The sequence below is a fragment of the Phaenicophaeus curvirostris genome, chromosome 19 (assembly GCF_032191515.1).
Source record: "Phaenicophaeus curvirostris isolate KB17595 chromosome 19, BPBGC_Pcur_1.0, whole genome shotgun sequence".
Taxonomy (NCBI): Eukaryota; Metazoa; Chordata; class Aves; order Cuculiformes; family Cuculidae; genus Phaenicophaeus; species Phaenicophaeus curvirostris.
This window is the reverse complement of record NC_091410.1, coordinates 11,552,861-11,571,163: the sequence shown is the minus strand read 5'-3', so window position 1 is coordinate 11,571,163 and position 18,303 is coordinate 11,552,861. Positions and strand designations below refer to the sequence as shown.

The following is an 18,303-nucleotide window of genomic DNA, read 5'->3' as shown; positions in this document are numbered from 1 at the left end:
GCAGAGCTGGACATAGAAACGGTAACGGGTATGTTCCTTGCTAGAGAAGATCTAGGAAAAGAAAAGAGCCACAATTGTAAAGAATAGTTGTTGGTAGTTTATTTACAACAAAATGCAAGGGAAAATACAATATTAAAAATAATAAATAACTTGGAAAAAACCCAGAAACTAAGTGATATGAATGAGAAATATGACAATCAAATTCTCCTGCTGAGCCTTGCATTATTTAACATGCAGAGCATTTCAAAACTTGGTCCTTCTTTGATGGTAGTGATGTATGATTGTAACCATCATCGTTCTAAAGAAAATAAATGAATTACTGGACATTCAGAGTCAGGTGGGATTATCACAGAAACGAAATAAAACAAAGGAACCTGTTTTAGTGACACCACAAAACTACAGGAGATTTTAATTCAATGACCATGCTGTTCATTTAAAGCAAAACATTGTTAGACTTCTTTAGCAGTTTTAACTTACACATATAAAACCAAGTCCAAACAATGGAAATAGAAAAGCTGCTATTGACAAGATCATGAATTCTCTCTTACTGCACTCACTAGTTCATAAAAAGCATATACATTTGGCTTATTTCAAACGATAGCACATTGTTTTGAAGATACAGTGCAGCGAGCTTCAAAGCATTTTAACAAAATATAGCAGTCTCGTTACAATCTAAAATTCAAGGAACAAATATTTCCATTTCAAAACCTCTACGGCAGCAATTAATACAAATTGGCTACTAGATGTCACGAAGTCACCTTCCAGAATATTCAAAAAAAGCCAAAGAATAAGGTCTTTCCATAGGATTTATCCAGTCATTTACAAAATTAACCATTACATTCATAAGAAATCCTATTGAGTATGTATTTCAGGAATGTGCTCCTCTCAGTCTTCATGGATACCTCCCTTTTGAATTGCCAGTTATTTTAAATGATTGTTCTATACAAAATGCATAAAAGTATGAGCAAAGCTGGGAGGACATTTTAATGGAAACCAAAACAAACTAATCATGTTATTTGCTCCAAACTGTATTCTCCTTGATGAAAAATTCCTTGTCAAGTCCTAGCAGAGCTGCATCAGATTCTTCAGTCATTGTGGCAGAGAATAGGAACCCGGCTATTGTGCCTTTTCAGCCGTGCTGCCTGGCACCACAGTCTATAAAGATGTACTCAATAAATAATCACATCATTTATTTTTGCAAAAGAAGTGATGAACACCTGCAAAACACACTATTTTTTCTCCTAATAAACATGTTTGAAAATACAACAGAAAGCACTGTGAAAAAAATGAGTAATGAAAACAACCCTTTGCCGCAAGATGTACTGAAGTCTTCAGACCTTCCTTTTAATTTAATTTTTGTGGGTTTTTTTGTGTTTGCTGGGAATATTCTAGAAAAAATCATCCTACTTTAAAAAACCAACCAAATCAAACAACCCCAACCAAAGAGAGAAAGAGAATTAAAGACTGTATTGACCCAATGGGTAAGGACTGGTGGGGAAAGCAAAGCAAAACCCAGCAGAGGGTGCTTACACAGGCGATGAGAAGTCTGGGATAATTCTTATCCACAGCAATGAAACATGACAGATCTTTTTATCTGCTTTCATCAGGAAGGAACACGGAGGCAGCGTGGCTGATGGTGATCCTTGCTGTGGCCAACAGGGAATTCAGGCTGTTCGGTCTGCAAACCTGGTAATCCTGGGGAACAACACTGCTCGTGCGAACGGAGACACGGCATTAAGCAGTCTGTCATTTTTCAATGACACAATCAGTGACTTTTGCCTACGTCTCTGTCATGCCACTACCAAGACGTGTCCTATTCAGGTATGTTAATAATTTCCATAAATGCTTTATCCCCAAACCTACTTAATATGTGATCATCAATGTCTCCACGTGGGATTTAACTCAATCTGTCGACTATCAGTAAAGGTACGACTGCTTTGATCTAATAATCTGTGTCAAACCCAGATGCTAGAACATATCTAAGAACAATAATATGTGACCACAAGGACATTTTGACTAGAACTGAGCAAGTGTTTCTTTGACAAGGAAAAAAAATCATTGAAAAATAGACTTTCAGGTGGAGCAGACCCGAACTATTTTCATACAGGTCAAAGTCAGGAAAGGAAAAAACAACCAAATGATGCTGTATGTTTTCAAAGGTTTCCCTTCTCTGCCAATGTTCCAATCTTGCTAATAAATAAATAATGATGATAAAAAGATTAGACCAGTTATAATCATGAATACTTAATCTGCACACTTTTAAAGCTGAAATCATAAACTACCATAGGGAAGTTATGTTTGCATCATTACTGTGGCTTCTTTTTAAACAAAAAATTCATCACCATTAGTTTACTAATCACACAGAATTACAAGCTCTGAGGAGAAAAGCAAAGCAAAAAATGGACAGTAAGTGGGAGAATGCATGAACTCAGACCACAGCTAACCTACCAAGAGCTCTCAGATTTTGCTAGCTACAGGACTTTAACTATCAAACAAATATACACTTGTTTTCAGTGCAGGTTGGCAGTGGAATTACCTCTCCTGCTAGTAAATCTATACTATAAATATCACACATTCAACGTAACTTCTACTGGATCTACAGCCATTGAGAAGTTCAGTGCATTTAAGCCAGTCAAATCACAGCATTGTGCTGAGAAGATGGCACAAACCTCCAGCCATCCCCAACCTGATTGTTCAATAGCCAGTGACAATTCAGCTCTGGAGGACTCTCCTTTTTTAAATCCATGTACCATGTCACCGCTGGTACAAAATATCACCCACTTTGATCATATGATTCAGGTAATAGCTGTCATTCACCAGGAATTGAGCTTATTTAACATCTACTACTGCTACCACTAGAGACAGGTCCTGACAGCATTTGTTAAGTAGCAATTTGTAGGAAAGAGAACAAAGTACCCCAAAGCAGGGTCAGTGAGGAAAGATCTCACTCAGTTTACATTTTGAAAGGAAGGAAGGAAGAGATCACTTCTGCCATTTATTTTTCTCCTTTTTCCACAACCTGCATTTCCCTGGGGGGAAACATCCTTTTCCACATTTTAATTCCTGAGACTGAAGAGTGATTTCACATGCAGACCAGAGCGCTTCTCTTTCCTTAAGGTCACACTACACGGGGCTGAGCAGCCCCATGATTCTCTTCCTTTTAAAACTGACTGATTTTGTTCACCTCTTCCCTAGACGACGGTAACTCCCGGATCCAGCCTTCTCTCAATAAAGATTGTGCTGTTTAGGAAAGATGCGAAGGAGGAAAGAAAAAAGGAGTCGCTTATTTTCTTCCCTTTACATTCAAGGTCTTACAGCATAACTACCACTCTTCTTCCAGCAAGGACAAGACGGAATTCATTGGGTTTGCTTTTCAACTGGCTCAATTTTACTGCTTTTTTTCAATCTCACACATGGAACACCACTGATGAACACCAATACGGACTAAAGAGATCACAAAAGGACAGGGGAGAGCTATTAAAATACATTATCTACAAGAAATAGGTGGTTTCTTTTACAAATTCTGTGCAAGATAGAAATAGTTCAATGGCCTCAAAGTCAGTATATTTAATTACAATTGGGGCTTCAATACAGTGGTATTTTGGGTTTGAAAAGCTTTGTGTTTGTTAGCTGGGCCCCAAATCCTGAGTCATATTGAGCAGAATGTGAATCTGAGTGATTGCTGTAGGTGTTCCAAGAACAATGAGTTACAGGCCAAAGGTTTATGAATACACAGGAGAAGCCTGGGAGTAGGGAGGATTTTAAAATCAGCTATAAAAGAAGAAAATGGGAGGTTTTTTTTCCCCTGTTAACCCTGCATTCTGGTTGGCACTAATTTGGCTCAGAAGTCCTTGGCAGCTTCACTTAATACCTACTCCTAATTATAAATGCTATGACCTAGATGAGGACTTGTAGGCAGGACACTGCTACAGAAAGATTTATTTTCGTTTTTAGGGTTCCCCTCAGACTGTTTTGTTGTACGTCAGTAAGATGCACCATATGGCTTGAAACACTACTTTAGGAATATATAAACTATGTTCTCTTGCATGCAGTTCTCTGAAGGTCTTAGGGATCAAGTCTGAGGAAAGAAGTAATCTTTCCACACCAGTAAGATTATTTTAAGCAAAAGAAAACAACCAACAAACCACCATGACCTTTGTAGAAATAGAGTTATGTCACTCTTGCTGTGGTAGACATGGCTTATCAGGAGGAAACATGCTGGGTTAATTTAAAGGGTTTTTTTCGCTGGATCTGGAAGAGTGAGAGTTTCTGGAGCAGACTTTTTCCGAGGCCGGTCTTTGGGAACTGTTAGGAAATCAGGAGCATCTGTGGAGAGAGGAGTTGATGGAGCACTAGATGGAGCACTGCGGGTTGAAGAAGGCATGGAAATGTTAGAGATAGATATTGCAGGTGGGAAAATCCCAATCTTCTTGTTGGTAGCTTCCTGAGTTGCTCGTTCAAACTCTCGGACTTCATCCATTGTCATGTCTTCAACAAGAAGGAAAGAAAGATAAAGGCACGTTAAAATAATTTCAAATCGTCATTTCATTAACTCAGTTAAACTACTTCCATCCCATTTCTAAATCAGGGAATGATTGCTTATCATGCATATCATTGAGTGATTCTCCACATGAATGCCTTCCTATTGTAATGCATTGACTGGAGTACATTAAGCGACAATGTAAAGAAAATGAAGTTAAGCACATTAATCACATACTAATGGTTCTTCTGCCTGGGTCTGAATTGAATAAAGAGTGCTACCTCTGTAATTGCTGGAAAAATCAAGCTATTTCACAGGCAATTAAAGAATACATTTAGATACACAGTTAGCAAGTAGATTTTTTCAGGACTTAAACACAAAACCAACCCCTACTAGGTTGTTGGGGTTTTTTTTCCCATCTAGATGATGAGCACGAACACGTAAAGGGTTGCCATCGGTTCGTTTGTCTCCTGTCAAGGGCTGAAAAAATGTCTCTTCCCTCACGCACAGCTTCTGTTGACTTTGAATTGCAGCTGTGTGCTCATAACTGAGGCTATTTGATTTTCAACTAATAAAGCCTAAAGCTTTCCCTCTCGCTCGATAAAGCCACAACGCGCTTTCCAACTTTTCCATCCAGAATCTGTACGTAATAATTTATGTCCAACTGACCACTGCACTGCTTATTTCCCTGTAAAACAGAGGCAAAATGAAATAAGAGGTTAAAGCCCCTTCGCAATGGAAAACCGGGTCCACAGAAAGCAGGGAAAGCCTCACTGAGGTGACAACTGTGTCACAGTGCTGTGGAAACCCACAAGAGGGCAGAGCGACCCCAGCATGGGAATGCTCGGAGCTGAGCCGTGCAAATTCTTCTAGCTAAAATCCCAAATGAATGACATCTGCTCCAACCCGGTAAGTTGAGCAGAAGATCAGCAAGACTCTTCTGAAGCCTGTTGCTCCACGTCTGCATTGCCTGCAAGATTCCCGCTGAGCCAACTGCAATAAATTTTATGGGTTTTACTGAACGTCACGTTAAATTTGTAAATGTGAAGTACTTCATTAAACCATTTTATAGATGCTTTGAGCTCTGAAAGCTCAACACCCCTCCTCCCCCGAAATAAACGGCCTAGCATTTAAATCTATTTAAAATTCTCACACATTCGGGACTGGCAATGGTCCTCACCATATGTACAGCAAAATCCTCTATTTTCAGTACATCACTACTTTTCAGTATTACCCAGCTGCATGCATCTGTAGCCTTGGCTGCAAATGTTCTGTAGAAGCTTTATGTTGTATTACAACATCTTATTAAATAAACAGAAGCGTGCACGTTCCCAGCTGCCTTCTCTCTTCCCTGCAAACGACATCCCAGGGACCTTTCCAGCCTACATTGCCGTGCCAGTTATTAGGAGTGAGGACTAAGCGATTTTCAAAGCTGAGAGAAGTGCTAGAAATAAACAAGATGGTCTCAGAGGAACTGCACCCACTTGTGCTGCAGATAGATTTGAACCTGTTCTGCAGCTTTATGTTTTGTTACACCCTGTAACAGTGCGCGTGGTGCTTCTGAACTCAAAGGGGTTAGAAGCACCCTGACATCAAAGGGAACCCGTGTATTCATTTCAGCTATCTTCCACTGAGGACTTCCGTGCAACATGAAGCAGAAGTTGTCCTGGATAAAGGGAAGTGAAAAAGGACAGGAAGATTTCTCAGTTTACTGGCCATTTAAGTGAAGACTGATTAAAGTCTTACTAAGTGGCATCCTCCAAGACTGTCCATTTTAAATTCAGGCATGAAATACTTACTGTTCCTTCAGGTGACTTTAGCTTTAAATTAACTTCTCTTCTGATACACACTCAAGTATAATGAACCCAGCCCTTACCCTGAGCTAAGAAGGCTCAGACTCTCTCTTCTTTTTCATTAATGACAAATTCTGTGCTGATCTCAATGGCAATTTTGCCACCTGGGAACTATGGGTCACAGCCTTCGTTCAAAGCCAAATCTTCAAGTGCAGAGCCACAGTCAGAACTGATTCTTTATTTTACTGCTCAGCTAAGGAGTAACCTTAATGTCAGTGGAGCTGCAGCATTGCAAACACAAGAATCACTGTCCTGGTTATTACTTAGAAAACGCCTTCTCAGGCTAGTGACGATGTTTAGTGAGTAAGAACAAAGGAAAGACTGCAAGTCCTTCAGGCCTTGCCCCACACTCATTACATGAATCAAACCATTACCAAATTCTATGGTGCAGTTAGTAGAAAAAACCAACCAGGAATAATAACATTTCAAAAGTAAATATCACTGAATCTTTTCTACTTGCAAATAGTAATAATTCCTATTCTTAGGACTCTACTTGAGGTGCCCAAATTAGGAACTTAAATACTTCATAAAGTTTCCAGAATCTGGATCAAAGACCCGACACAGGAACCTGCCCTTCTTCAGGAACTGCTGTTGTACACTTCCGAAAATACTTCTCACCTTGTTGGGAGCTAATCAATGACAACATTCACATTAGTTTGAAAAGAGTGAATAATTCATTAGCTTTTTTTTTTTTTTTAACTGATGAAGCAAAGAATTTTACCAGTCCCAGAGAAATTTTCCACTCCCCATGTTCCTGGCTTTTTGACTGAAGCACTCTGAACTCTTGCATTTTTTAACGATTCAGGAAAGAGAAGGTAAAACTGCTAATTAACTTCCTCTTTATGCATCCAACTGAAATTTGAGAACTGTGTTTTTCTGGAAGACAGGGAGTTGTATGTGAGCCCAACCCCTCCCTTCCTTATATCAGTGGCAGTTAACAATGCAAACGAAAGGCAGGATTCCACTTCATGCAGAAAGACTCTTCCTGCTGAAGCAAAGCCTCCCCAGAATTCCACTGACGGGTCAGCAAGATCAGTTCATTGCTCTTCTCTGATCTGTGCAGGCGTGTTAGGTGAGGATGGGCAATATCTTTTAAAAATTGACATACTCTTGCTGTGGCATGGCTCTCTATTTCATCCACAGTAGATGAATGTTGGTTGCAAACTTTAATGTTGGTTTTTTCATGCATATTTTTCTCGTATTCTCGGACATCATCCATAGTCATATCTGTAAAAAGTTCAAAATTGTTGGCGTTTTCCATTGTTTCAATGCAAACATAATTTTTTTCCAAGGAGAAGGTTCTAGGAACACATAGTGTTTCAGCGGAAGCCAAAAAAGAATTTTTTAAAAAGCGTGGAGCAACTAGCTTTATGAAACTTGACTCATAAAGGTAGTTATGTCAGCCAAGGAAGGTGCAAGAAGGTTAAGTCAAAGGGAGTCAGAGAACAGGAAGGAGTGGAAATTGCTTAGGAGTATATGTGTAACATAAGGTAGGCAAAAAGTACTGAAGTGCAGGCCTTGGCAAAGGCTAAGATCTTCTAAAAAGATTTTAGAAGATCCCTTGGAATAAAGGATAGATACAGAAATATTACAAATATTTACTTACCTTTCCAGACCCTTTCAAAAAGATTTTATGTTATCTTTGCATAGTACAGCTCATAACCAGCAAACATTCTTAGTGTAGAGCACGCATCAGCTTAGATTCCAGAAACTAACACTTAATTATACTGGTAAGTGATTTAATAGTAAATACGTTAACAGTATTGTAGCTTCAAGCAATGTAATGAATTGTAAGAATTAGAAATATTCTACAAATCAGGCTGATTATGCTGGTAGGATCATTTATCATTGCCTAGGCATGCCTGATGTTGTCAAACTAGTGCATAATCTGTATGAAACTCAAAGCAATTATTACAGATTTTGTCATAAACCGCACTTCCAGTAAAAGCATAAAGAAGCCAGTTAATTGACTTGTGACCTTACTCTTCGGAGTATTCCCATGCTTTCAGTAAATCTACTTGAGAGCAAGGTGTAAGTCAACACAAAGGCTGTAAGAAGTTTGATCTGTTCTTTACAATGAGAACTTCAGAGCTTCATGAAAATCGCCATCGACTTTTCACTCACAAAACTCAAATTGCAGTTTATTACCACAGTGTACCTGGAAACATGAGCTCTTTTCAGTAACGTACACTGTGGCTTTGTTCTTGAGGCTATCATTTTTGTTAGGTTTACTATGTGCTACTTGGATGTGTGAATTCTTCTATCACACCACTTTTTTTTGTATGTGATACGAGGCTCTTGCTGCATTTCACAAGGCAGCTTTTAAGGACAGCTACAACTTTAGCTGTTAAATCAGGAGCACAATGTAGTAGTTCATCAGTGAAATTGAAATGCAGACTAAAGTTTTGGTCAAAACAAAACACTGAATATCTCTAACTCATACACTTCTCCTTTTATTGTTATCTGGAATGAAAAACAAGCTCATAAGCCATGTCAGTAACATGCTAAGGATGCAGTTTGCCAAGCAGAGAACATGCTCTTCATTAGTAAATAAGACTGTGAAAATAGATTTTCTTAGCAATAAAGCTAAATACAGTTAGGAAATGTAATGACAAGACACATTCATACTTACAGTATCAGTAACACTAATCAGTCATTAATATTTGTAACATAACATGTTGCTTAATAAGTGATTTTATTGCACGGATTATTCCATTGAGTTTAGCTGACTTATATCATCTCCAAGTCTTTCTCAAACTTATGTTTTACTTCATGATTACTCACTTGTTATCGTTATCGATAACTCTGCTAAAGCGCAGATGACTCTGCTTCCCAGTAACATTTCTTTATGTCTCGCTTTAGTAGATATTTTGGGTAGATTTTGGGCAAATTCGTGGGCTCAATTTTTGTGTGAAGTCAAGTTTCCTTATTTAAAGTCATCTATTTCTCTGACTTCCAACAGGGAAAATAACAGATCGCTATATTTCAGGTTAAAAGTGGGGGAAAAAATGTAAAATGAAAAAACACTCTCTTTTGCGAACGCTTTCTCACCAGATACAAAATTTTCTTACTGGTTTACGTCTATCCCAAAATAAAGGAGGGTTTTAGTAGATTTCAGTATTTTTATGATCATTACAGCACAATATTTTCATGCATTATGACATTTACAAGAACATGGTGATTTCAAAAGCATTTTTTTCTACATTTCCTCAAAATCAGGACAATGAGTTTCTGGTTCAATTCTAGTGTAAAATTATGCAGGGTTTTGAAGTCACTGGAGATGTGTGTGTTTGCACCAGCTGGGGTGACTATTTTTAAGGAATGCAGAATGTTTCTGAGTTTTGATGAGAGAGAGGTATCATTCTTATCCACAAAATACCCAGGATGGTGTTTCCTGAAGCTTAAGGAGGGTATAAATAAATGTTCTAACTATATTTCCAAATTCCTATTATATGCTACAGGAATGTCTTAGAAACCGTTCTCTGAGTATCTGCGACTGTGGATACATCTCACTGAAAATACATGTGAAAAGCACAAATCCTGTGAGCTTATTTTATAAGATGTAAATGGCTGTTTTGATATTCAGATTACTCTGCACTATTCAAAGTGCCCATTCCTACAGCTGGTTCATGGATTCAGAACAGTTTTTGCATGCAGCTGCTGTTGAATCAGACCCAGTAGGCTTTACATTTATATCCATTTTTCAGAAGAAACGTTAGAGCTCCATCTTTTCTTTCCTGCAATACATAGGAACGGTTTAAAACTTTCCTAAAAAGCTGAAATTGTGTTGGATCAGAGGCCTTAGGAGTTTGCAGTATGGAAATGACTGCATATTACTGCAGTCTTAGCAGGAAGCTTTATTCAAACCCGCATGCGGTTCTCCATATAGATGACTCTTGGCAGGGGCAGCTTCTATCTGCCTACAGTGCAGGGTGATGGGCTCGATGCGCATACGTTGAGCTGCGTGGGATGGAAAGGCGTCCCTGTGTGCTGCCTACTGCCTGCCTAAAATACAGCCCACTCCTGTGACAAAGAACCTGCCGTAAATGAGCTCCGTATGTTCCATCCGACTGAACATAGTTCCATCTCTCTTGCGAAAAACTTAAGACTAGGACCTGATGGTCCACAAAAGCAAATGGAAATCTGTGAATTGTCCTAAGGTCTGCAGCAGCAGTGTTTAAATGGGTTAAATTTGGAGAATACTTACCATACCACTCATCAACCCAGGCAAAAGCCTGCCGGTGACCGATCAATAGGATATCTCTGACCACCTGCGAAAGAAGGAAAAGGTTAAATAGCTCTGCAGCAACAAAGCATTTTAGAAAAGAACTGTTGTCTTTCAACAAGATTTAAATTGAAAAATATTTTGTCAGTTTTGTCTGTAAAAAGATATGACCTAAAAATTAACATATGCCACTTGAAATGGATCTGTTGCCAAGCATTAGCATGACTCTGACCGGCACGGGAAGCCATTTAGGGATGTGTACAGAATCCATTAATCTTTGGGCAATTAGACTGGAACTCTTCTTTTTCCTTGTTAGTTTTTTTATATATGTAGAAGGTCAATCATAGAACCACAGAATCATCAGGTTGGAAAAGACCCATAGGATCATCGAGTCCAACCATTCCTGTACTCTGAATACTCTGAAAATACTCTTTTTTCTTCAATACTCTGAAAAATATTATAAATTGGCATGGTATGCCATTCGTGAATTAATTTTTTGGTAGACTGATTGGAAAACATTTCCACTACCTATTTGTAAGAAATTGGGCACATCGTTGCTCCACGTGCGGTTCTCCCGTATACTCATAAATACTTTAGCTCGTACATTTATTGTTGTATTGAAGAAGCTACTGATTGTTTTACCCAACCTTAGGCCTGAGCAACTCCAGGTTTCATCAAGTATATTCTCAAAGATGAACTCCCTGGCTCTGCTGCAGATCTTTCAGGCCTTGAGAGAGGTCTGAAAGCAGATTCGGTTGAGGTCTCTAGCTTCTACACAGCCATAGCTGCATTCCTGTGCAGGGTAGTACTCAAGTTCTGCTTATGTGAAGGGTAAGAAACAGCTCCTGTTTCACTGACCTTGTGTACAAATTGCTCTACTCTGGTTTGAAGTCCCCAGACTTCAAATTTCACAGTCACGAGTTTGTAGGAACACATAATCGGCTGATGGGTCTCTCTCCAGCCTTCTTTTAATTGGCCTCTCCCAGTCTTCTGTGACTTGAAATATTTAGGATCCTGCAAAACAAAGAAAACATAGTGGGAAATGCAGGAGAGGAAGCCCTGTTTGGCAGTTTGCTAAAGTAAATGTTTTGATAAGACATAAAATATGAAAACACACTAATAAACGTTATTAAAAAGTAATATGAAATTGCCTTTAATAAGCACCAGGATGTACTAAAATCAAATCCCATCTTTTATCCAACAGTCTGCGAATCGATGGCAGCATATTCTTGGCGATGCTTTGACAACAAGATCATCTAGGACATTTTCTGCTATAAGGAAATATGTTATTGCAAGTCATTGCAATACAATGCACTCCAAGTGTTATTGATGGCCTTCGGGGAAAAAAGAAATGTTGCTTCTTCAGAGCCTGCTTTTCCACTGCTGTCTCAGTGTGACTTACTAGTACTTTCTACCCACGCCTCTCTTCCTGAAATCATGTCCTTTTGGGCTTTGACACAGCAACGCTGATGTGACCCCGACAGTCCCACTTTCAATTTTAAGTGTACTCGTATGTCCAGGTGGGTCTGAATTTCCTCCCACTTAGCCATCTCTGCTTACAGCTGAGTTGTGGGATCTTAGGGCAAAGCACGGAATAATTTCAACTCTCCTTCTCTTTCACTAACTGGAAAATCAAATGAATTGGTGTCAAAATTACAACAGCAAGACCAAAAAACAATAAGGACTTTAGTTCATCTTCCAGGTTTACATTTATCTGTACAAGATACAGTTTTATCTATCAAAGTGTTATTTTCCATATTGGTATCATTCCACTTCACTTTATGTCCTATCCTGCTAATTACATCCTGTAAATAGAAATAATTTACAGTTAGGCATTGATTTTCAAAACTTAACAATAATGTAGTTTTGGTAAATTCATAGTGGAACTTCTAAAATCTGTCTTTGAGAATAACCCATAGTGCTCATCCGTGCTGCCTTCCCCAAAACTGAGACCTGGGAAGATCTTTTAAATCAATCCTTTGTTATAAAAGCAATTAAACATGTAGTTAAGTATGTGCTTGAATTACGTGCTAAATGGAAGACAATCAGGAGAAAAACTAACAAATTAAGGCTACTCAGATTGTAATTTTCTTTCATTCAGTACGAGCTTATCCATCATTCAGCGTTCCTTCCTCTAATGTTTATAGTTGCCTCCTGACTTGGCTTCAGATTCTATCCATAAGCTGAAGCTCTGTCATTAAAGCTCTGTTAATAGTATTAAGAGGTGAGAGTCTTCCTTCTCTGTGAAAGTCATTGCTTTTATTGCTGACACATTCTTTCCTAAATGGAAACTTTAATCTTGCAGTATAATAAGGTTTCAATGTTAAATCACCATTAAAAAAAACCACTTCAGCATCATCGTATATCAGAGCAACGTAGCACTGCTCATCACAGCTCAGTCACATGCCTGTCTCCTCACTCAGTAAAGCTTGACCTCAGACTGATCTAGATATTTTCATGTCAAAAAAGTTGTCTTGTAACTGATTACTACCTGAAGCAATCAATCAACCACAACAACAATTTAAAAAGGAGGAACTAAGACATAATATTCAGCAAAGGAAAGAGGGAAAATCAAAAGCAAATAGTTAAATATTTCTTACAGACACGTCTAGTGCTAGTGTGATAGAGCCATTTTCTTGATTAAGCAGGTCAGGTATGTGCTTTAATAACACTGAGTGTTATGCAGAGATACTTGATACCCCTTCGGTGATAACAAGATCTGTAACAGAATAACTTCAGTGCAGTCCAAAGGGATTTAATGTAATGAATTTGAGTCGGTATCAAGTATTCAGAATTTATAAATAAAAATGAAGTGATGAGCAGCCGCCCTGCAAGACTGCTCAAGCAGGCCTAAAGCTCGTGTCTGATTCAAACCGCAAGAACCCTTTGGATGCTGTGAAAACAGTGTTTTGGTTTGTTCTGTTTTTGTGAAGTTAACCCAGCAGAAAAGGGCATTCACAGCACGAACCGTTCTTGAATTGGTGGCCCACAAATAATCCACCTACTGCAATGCAACACATCCATGACATTGCTCCTAGTTGCCAATTCCCTTAAAGGTGCCCAGAGCCAGCACCTTTACTTCCCTTAATCACATCCATTTTTCTTGAGGGACGTGATGGTTAGTCACAAATTGGCCGTACAGTTTCAAGCAAAGAGCCAGGCAGTGACAGGCAATTTGGGCAACTTCTATCTAATAGCTTTAATGGAAATTCCTGCCTTTCTGAAAACATTAACATCTTGATGCTATGAAACTGCAGACTGATGAATGGAAGCCAAGAAACAGAAAGAATTCAGAGGGCTAGATTTCCAGATTGCTCTATGAAAGATCAGGGTGTTAAAGCTTTTACTGAATGCTTGCTCGGGGGAGCTAAAACTCAAAGACTGCGGATAAGCTTATAGTGGATATAAGATACACAGCAACACTAAACAAAGCAAACTGGAGAGTTTGATCTCTGAGCCAAAGGGCATGAGAGTTTTACAGAGGAGAGTGGTTTTCATCAGTAAGTGTGAGGATGGGGAGGCCCTGGAATGGGCTGCCCAGAGCGGTGGTGGCTGCCCCATCCCTGGAGATGTTCAAGGCCAGGTTGGATGGGGCTTGGAGCCCCTGATCCAGTGGGAGGTGTCCCTGCCCAAGGCAGGGGTGGGACTGGATGGGCTTTAAGGTCCTTTCCAACCCAAACCATCCTACAATTCTGTGATTTCTACCCAAATGCCAAAAAATCAGGTGTTTTAAAAAGTCTTGGACTATTTTAGAAAGACACAAAGTCTGGCCATGGGTCATGCGAGGAAGTATTTAGGGGGAGAATCTCTGTATTTATCTCTATATTTTGCATGTATTTACACCTTTTCTAGTCCGCTGCTGCTGGCCACGGCCACGGGGAGCACACCACACCAGAAGGACCTTTGGTGTTACTACACCTTCTCATCTTTTGCTCTTCAATATTTGATCCAAAGCTCACTGCAATCAATGTGAACTTTGACACCAAAGCCACAACCCAGAATGATTTTACATGCCTAACTTGTGGCTTCAGATTGTCAGGTTAAGATTCGAAGCCTGAAATCCTTTCAGTGATCAGACACGTAAGGACCTTCTATTAAAAATAAAACAAACCAAGGAGCAGGGATGCTCATTTTCTATCAAATGCAAGTAGAAACAATGTTGGTACACAGCACTGCTTCTCTCCTCGCCTTTCGTGCTGCAGCTCACCGGCTAGGTTAGTCACACAGAACAAATTAGACTCCTGTGCTACGCTGACATCTCTCCAGGTCCCAGGAGGAAGCGCTGAGCACCTGCCTGCACCGGATCATGGCTGATCCTTGCTCTTCTGTGAAAGGCACAGCAATTCGCACAACATACACGAGAGGCCCTAGGCTGGAGCGAGGACACGCTCTCTCCAGGCAGGAATTGTGGTACACGTGTGTTTGAAACACTCTTATCAGTGACTGGAAACTGGACAAGCTGATGTTTGGTCTGACCCCATTTTTACGTAATTATTTAGATCATTAATTTTGTGTGCACCTTATTTTTGCTCTTGGCCACCCCTGCCTTCCTAAAGAAGTTATTGTCCAAAGAATACTGCATCTATTCACTATTTTCCCCTTAATTTATGTACTGGAAAAATCCTCAATCTGTTTTAAATGTAACAGGATAGCTAAAATCTTTTTGTTTAAATAACCTTCTCGTCCTTTTATCAGGCACAATTTATTAGGAAAGCCCATCTGGCAAATCCTTTTGCTACAGAGGAGCAAAACCTACTCTGTATTTGCAATACATTATTGCCAGGTGCTGAGTGATTTAAAAATAGCACTTCTGCTAACATAGCAGAAACATCATGACCCGTGAGCAAGGCTTATTTGAGAATAAAATGTAAAATCACAATAAAATAGAATAAAAGCCATAGCGCGATGCATGTGGTTTCAAACATCGCACTCTCCCAGTCTTTCTTACCTAGGCCACATCTGGCAGGTCCTGGCTCAGCATGTTTATTGTTAGAGGTTGCACTATTTAGCATTGAGCATTTATTTAATTCACCCTCCTCATGGACATCACGGGCATCAGATGTTTCCAGGCGGCAAACACCGACGTGTTGACAACACGGCACTGGGTTGCTGCAATACCTTTTCAGATCTAAGTCTGAAATGCTATTTTTTTACTTAAAAATGAAATAATTAAATACACTCATTCTTTACAGAAATCTTCCAAATCTGAATGGGAACCTTTCCCTCAGCTTTGCCGCGGTATCAGGTGTGATTGAAGGTCCCACACTATTCTGCAGCTGACAACACCTCCTTTGTCTGCACGCGGAAAGCCTGCATGGAACATCTTGTTAGCCTCGACACTGATCTGTCTCAAAAATTACTTGCTGCTTCTATGGCCAGTTTAGCATGGAAAAAGATCCCCAAGCTGAATCTGCTCTGCAGAGGTGAAAGTGGATTGTGCTTATGCCAGACACCCTGTTCCTTTACTGCAACGTCCCAGAAGCAGATTCATTCTTTCTCTCCTTCTTTCCTTCCCTCCCTCCCTTTTAATGCAGCCACTCATTTTTCAGACTGCTACTGCAACAGCACCATCCTGCTTTTGAAGTGCAATCAGGGCTTTTTTCCTCCTTTAAGCTGAAGACCATTTTGTTTGATCTTGAATTTCAGAACCAATCGTTCATGGCTTTAATACGTGCGATCTGGCATCTCACCATCAGCTGTAGTTGCTAGGTTCTGGATTTTAGCTTATACAGTCAAGGCTCTGCAATGATTTGTTGATGTAAAGATGCTACAATGGAGAAATACGTGGAATAATTTTTTTAAGACCTTTTTTTTTCTTTTTGGATTCTCCATTAAGATGTGTTTTCTGCAAGAGCCAGCTAAATACTTCAGAACTGTAAATAGTGGGGCAGTTCTGAGGTGCTAAAATATGATAATCCAGCCAGCCTTTATGTAAGCTTACATGCTTCTATGTAAGGAAAAGGCAATTTTCATCTGTTTTTGTTATGCCCTGCACTGATCCACTGTACTGACACGTTGCACACATCCACTCTGGGGCTGAGGCAGCTGTATTATTTTAACTACCATCATTTTCTGGCTCTGTAGAGATTCTGTCACTCTGAAAGCACCTGGACACTAAGCTGGACCTATTACAGTGCAGCTGCGTTAATGCCAAAAAAGACAGCAACTGAGGAGGAACACTGACTGCAGCAGCTGCACGGAATCTTTCTGTTTGGAGGTAACTTACAAAGTTTATTCCATTTGTCCAACTCTCAGCTGCTTTGTTATAAACAGGAAATGAAACACTGCTGATTTTGAGAACTCAAATATGGTGGCAAAGAACATTTTGCTCAGTAGCTCACATCTACAATAAATGCTTCATTTCAGCGAATGATTCACTTGAGGCCCTCACTCTTCAGCACAGCTCCGTTTTATTCTTTTCTATAATTCAGATAAATATATATGTCTATATGGGGAATAGACGAGGGCTGGTGATACATATTCATCGATGGTAAAGTCACAAGGAAATGACTTTACAAAATGTGCGTCTCCTCTTACCTGAATGCTTGTACGTTCTTTATACAGAAATATAAATTTCTGTTTCCAATGTAATACGTACGGTTCAGATTTGGAAACACATGTGACTCCTTACGGGCAAACCTGTTAGCCTGGACCTAGAGTCAAGCTTTCTCAATTTTGGCACCTCACATTTCAATATCTTAAAATTTAAGGATTTTCAGGTCCTTGCCTGTAAAAAGAGCAATATTTAAGATTTGGCAGCACTGATAAGTACTCTGGTGGCTACTTCATAATGAAGTTTCTAGATGGTCATTAAGTTAAAATTAAGTCATTTGCTTTGGGATACCCCTAATTGCTGCAGTTACACCCTCTCCAGTCTTCTACAAGGGCAACTCTTCCAACAGCAGAAATCTCCACAGAAGAGAGAATTGGACGCTGTGTACGTGTTTGCAATGGCTAACAAAACTCTTCTGATTCACTATTTACTTGGTGATTTAAGGCCTTCTGTGCATACACTGCCAGATAAGCCCTCCAAATCTTAAGGGAATTCAAATCACCGGGATGATTCTGGTCAAGAGATCACTCAGTATTATTGCCAGGGGTTCCTCTAAAGTGTTCCTAAGTGAAACAACAACTTTTCTTAGTCTCCAGCTAACTGTATTTCTTATTTTAACATTCCAGTTAATATATAGGAAGAGAGACAAAGCAGACACGTACGAAACTGAATTCAATCATTTTTCCTTCAATCATCATGACATTTCCGTGGAACACTTCTCCTTTCTCATCAGCGGCAGCACAAGTCAAAATGAGCTATGCAATTCAAATGGAGCACTAGACACGTGAAGATGTTTTATACGTATTATCTTTTTGTGTGTGACTCATTATTATGTAAGTTACAATAGAAGAAAGAATGTAGATCTGTTCTTAAGATTCGTGTCTGGGCAAGTGAAAAGTAGTGTTTTAGATCGTAGGCATCGGGAAGCAGAGAACGGTTGCTTCACTGGTTTGTGCTGAGCTTTATGCTACCGATCCCTTGGGTATCTCCTGAGTCCTCCGGTGGTAACTGCGATATCAGCACCTCTATTGATGATATTGGTATAATGCACACTCAACCATAGCTTCTGTTTATATAAATAAGAAAAACAACAGCTCAGCTGCTGCGCTTCATTCTGTTCTATCCAATGAGCTATTTAACGCGCTGGCTCAAAGAACGGCCACAGTCAAATTGTGGAAAGGGGCTTTTTGTA

The 18,303-nt window shown here is 39.5% G+C and overlaps 1 protein-coding gene across 1 annotated transcript in view; it reads right to left on the bottom strand.

Moving 5' to 3' along the window:
• Positions 1-74: 74 nt before the first annotated feature.
• Positions 75-18,303, bottom strand: part of PITPNC1 (phosphatidylinositol transfer protein cytoplasmic 1) — a 79,450-nt gene continuing 61,221 nt past the window's right edge. Inside the window, exons 7-9 of the mRNA XM_069872834.1 lie at positions 11,417-11,572; positions 10,541-10,604; positions 75-4,488 (exon numbers count right to left, since the gene is read on the bottom strand). Of these exons, the coding sequence (XP_069728935.1) occupies positions 4,229-4,488; positions 10,541-10,604; positions 11,417-11,572 (480 nt within the window). The 3' untranslated portion in view covers positions 75-4,228. The remainder of the gene's footprint in view (positions 4,489-10,540; positions 10,605-11,416; positions 11,573-18,303) is intronic.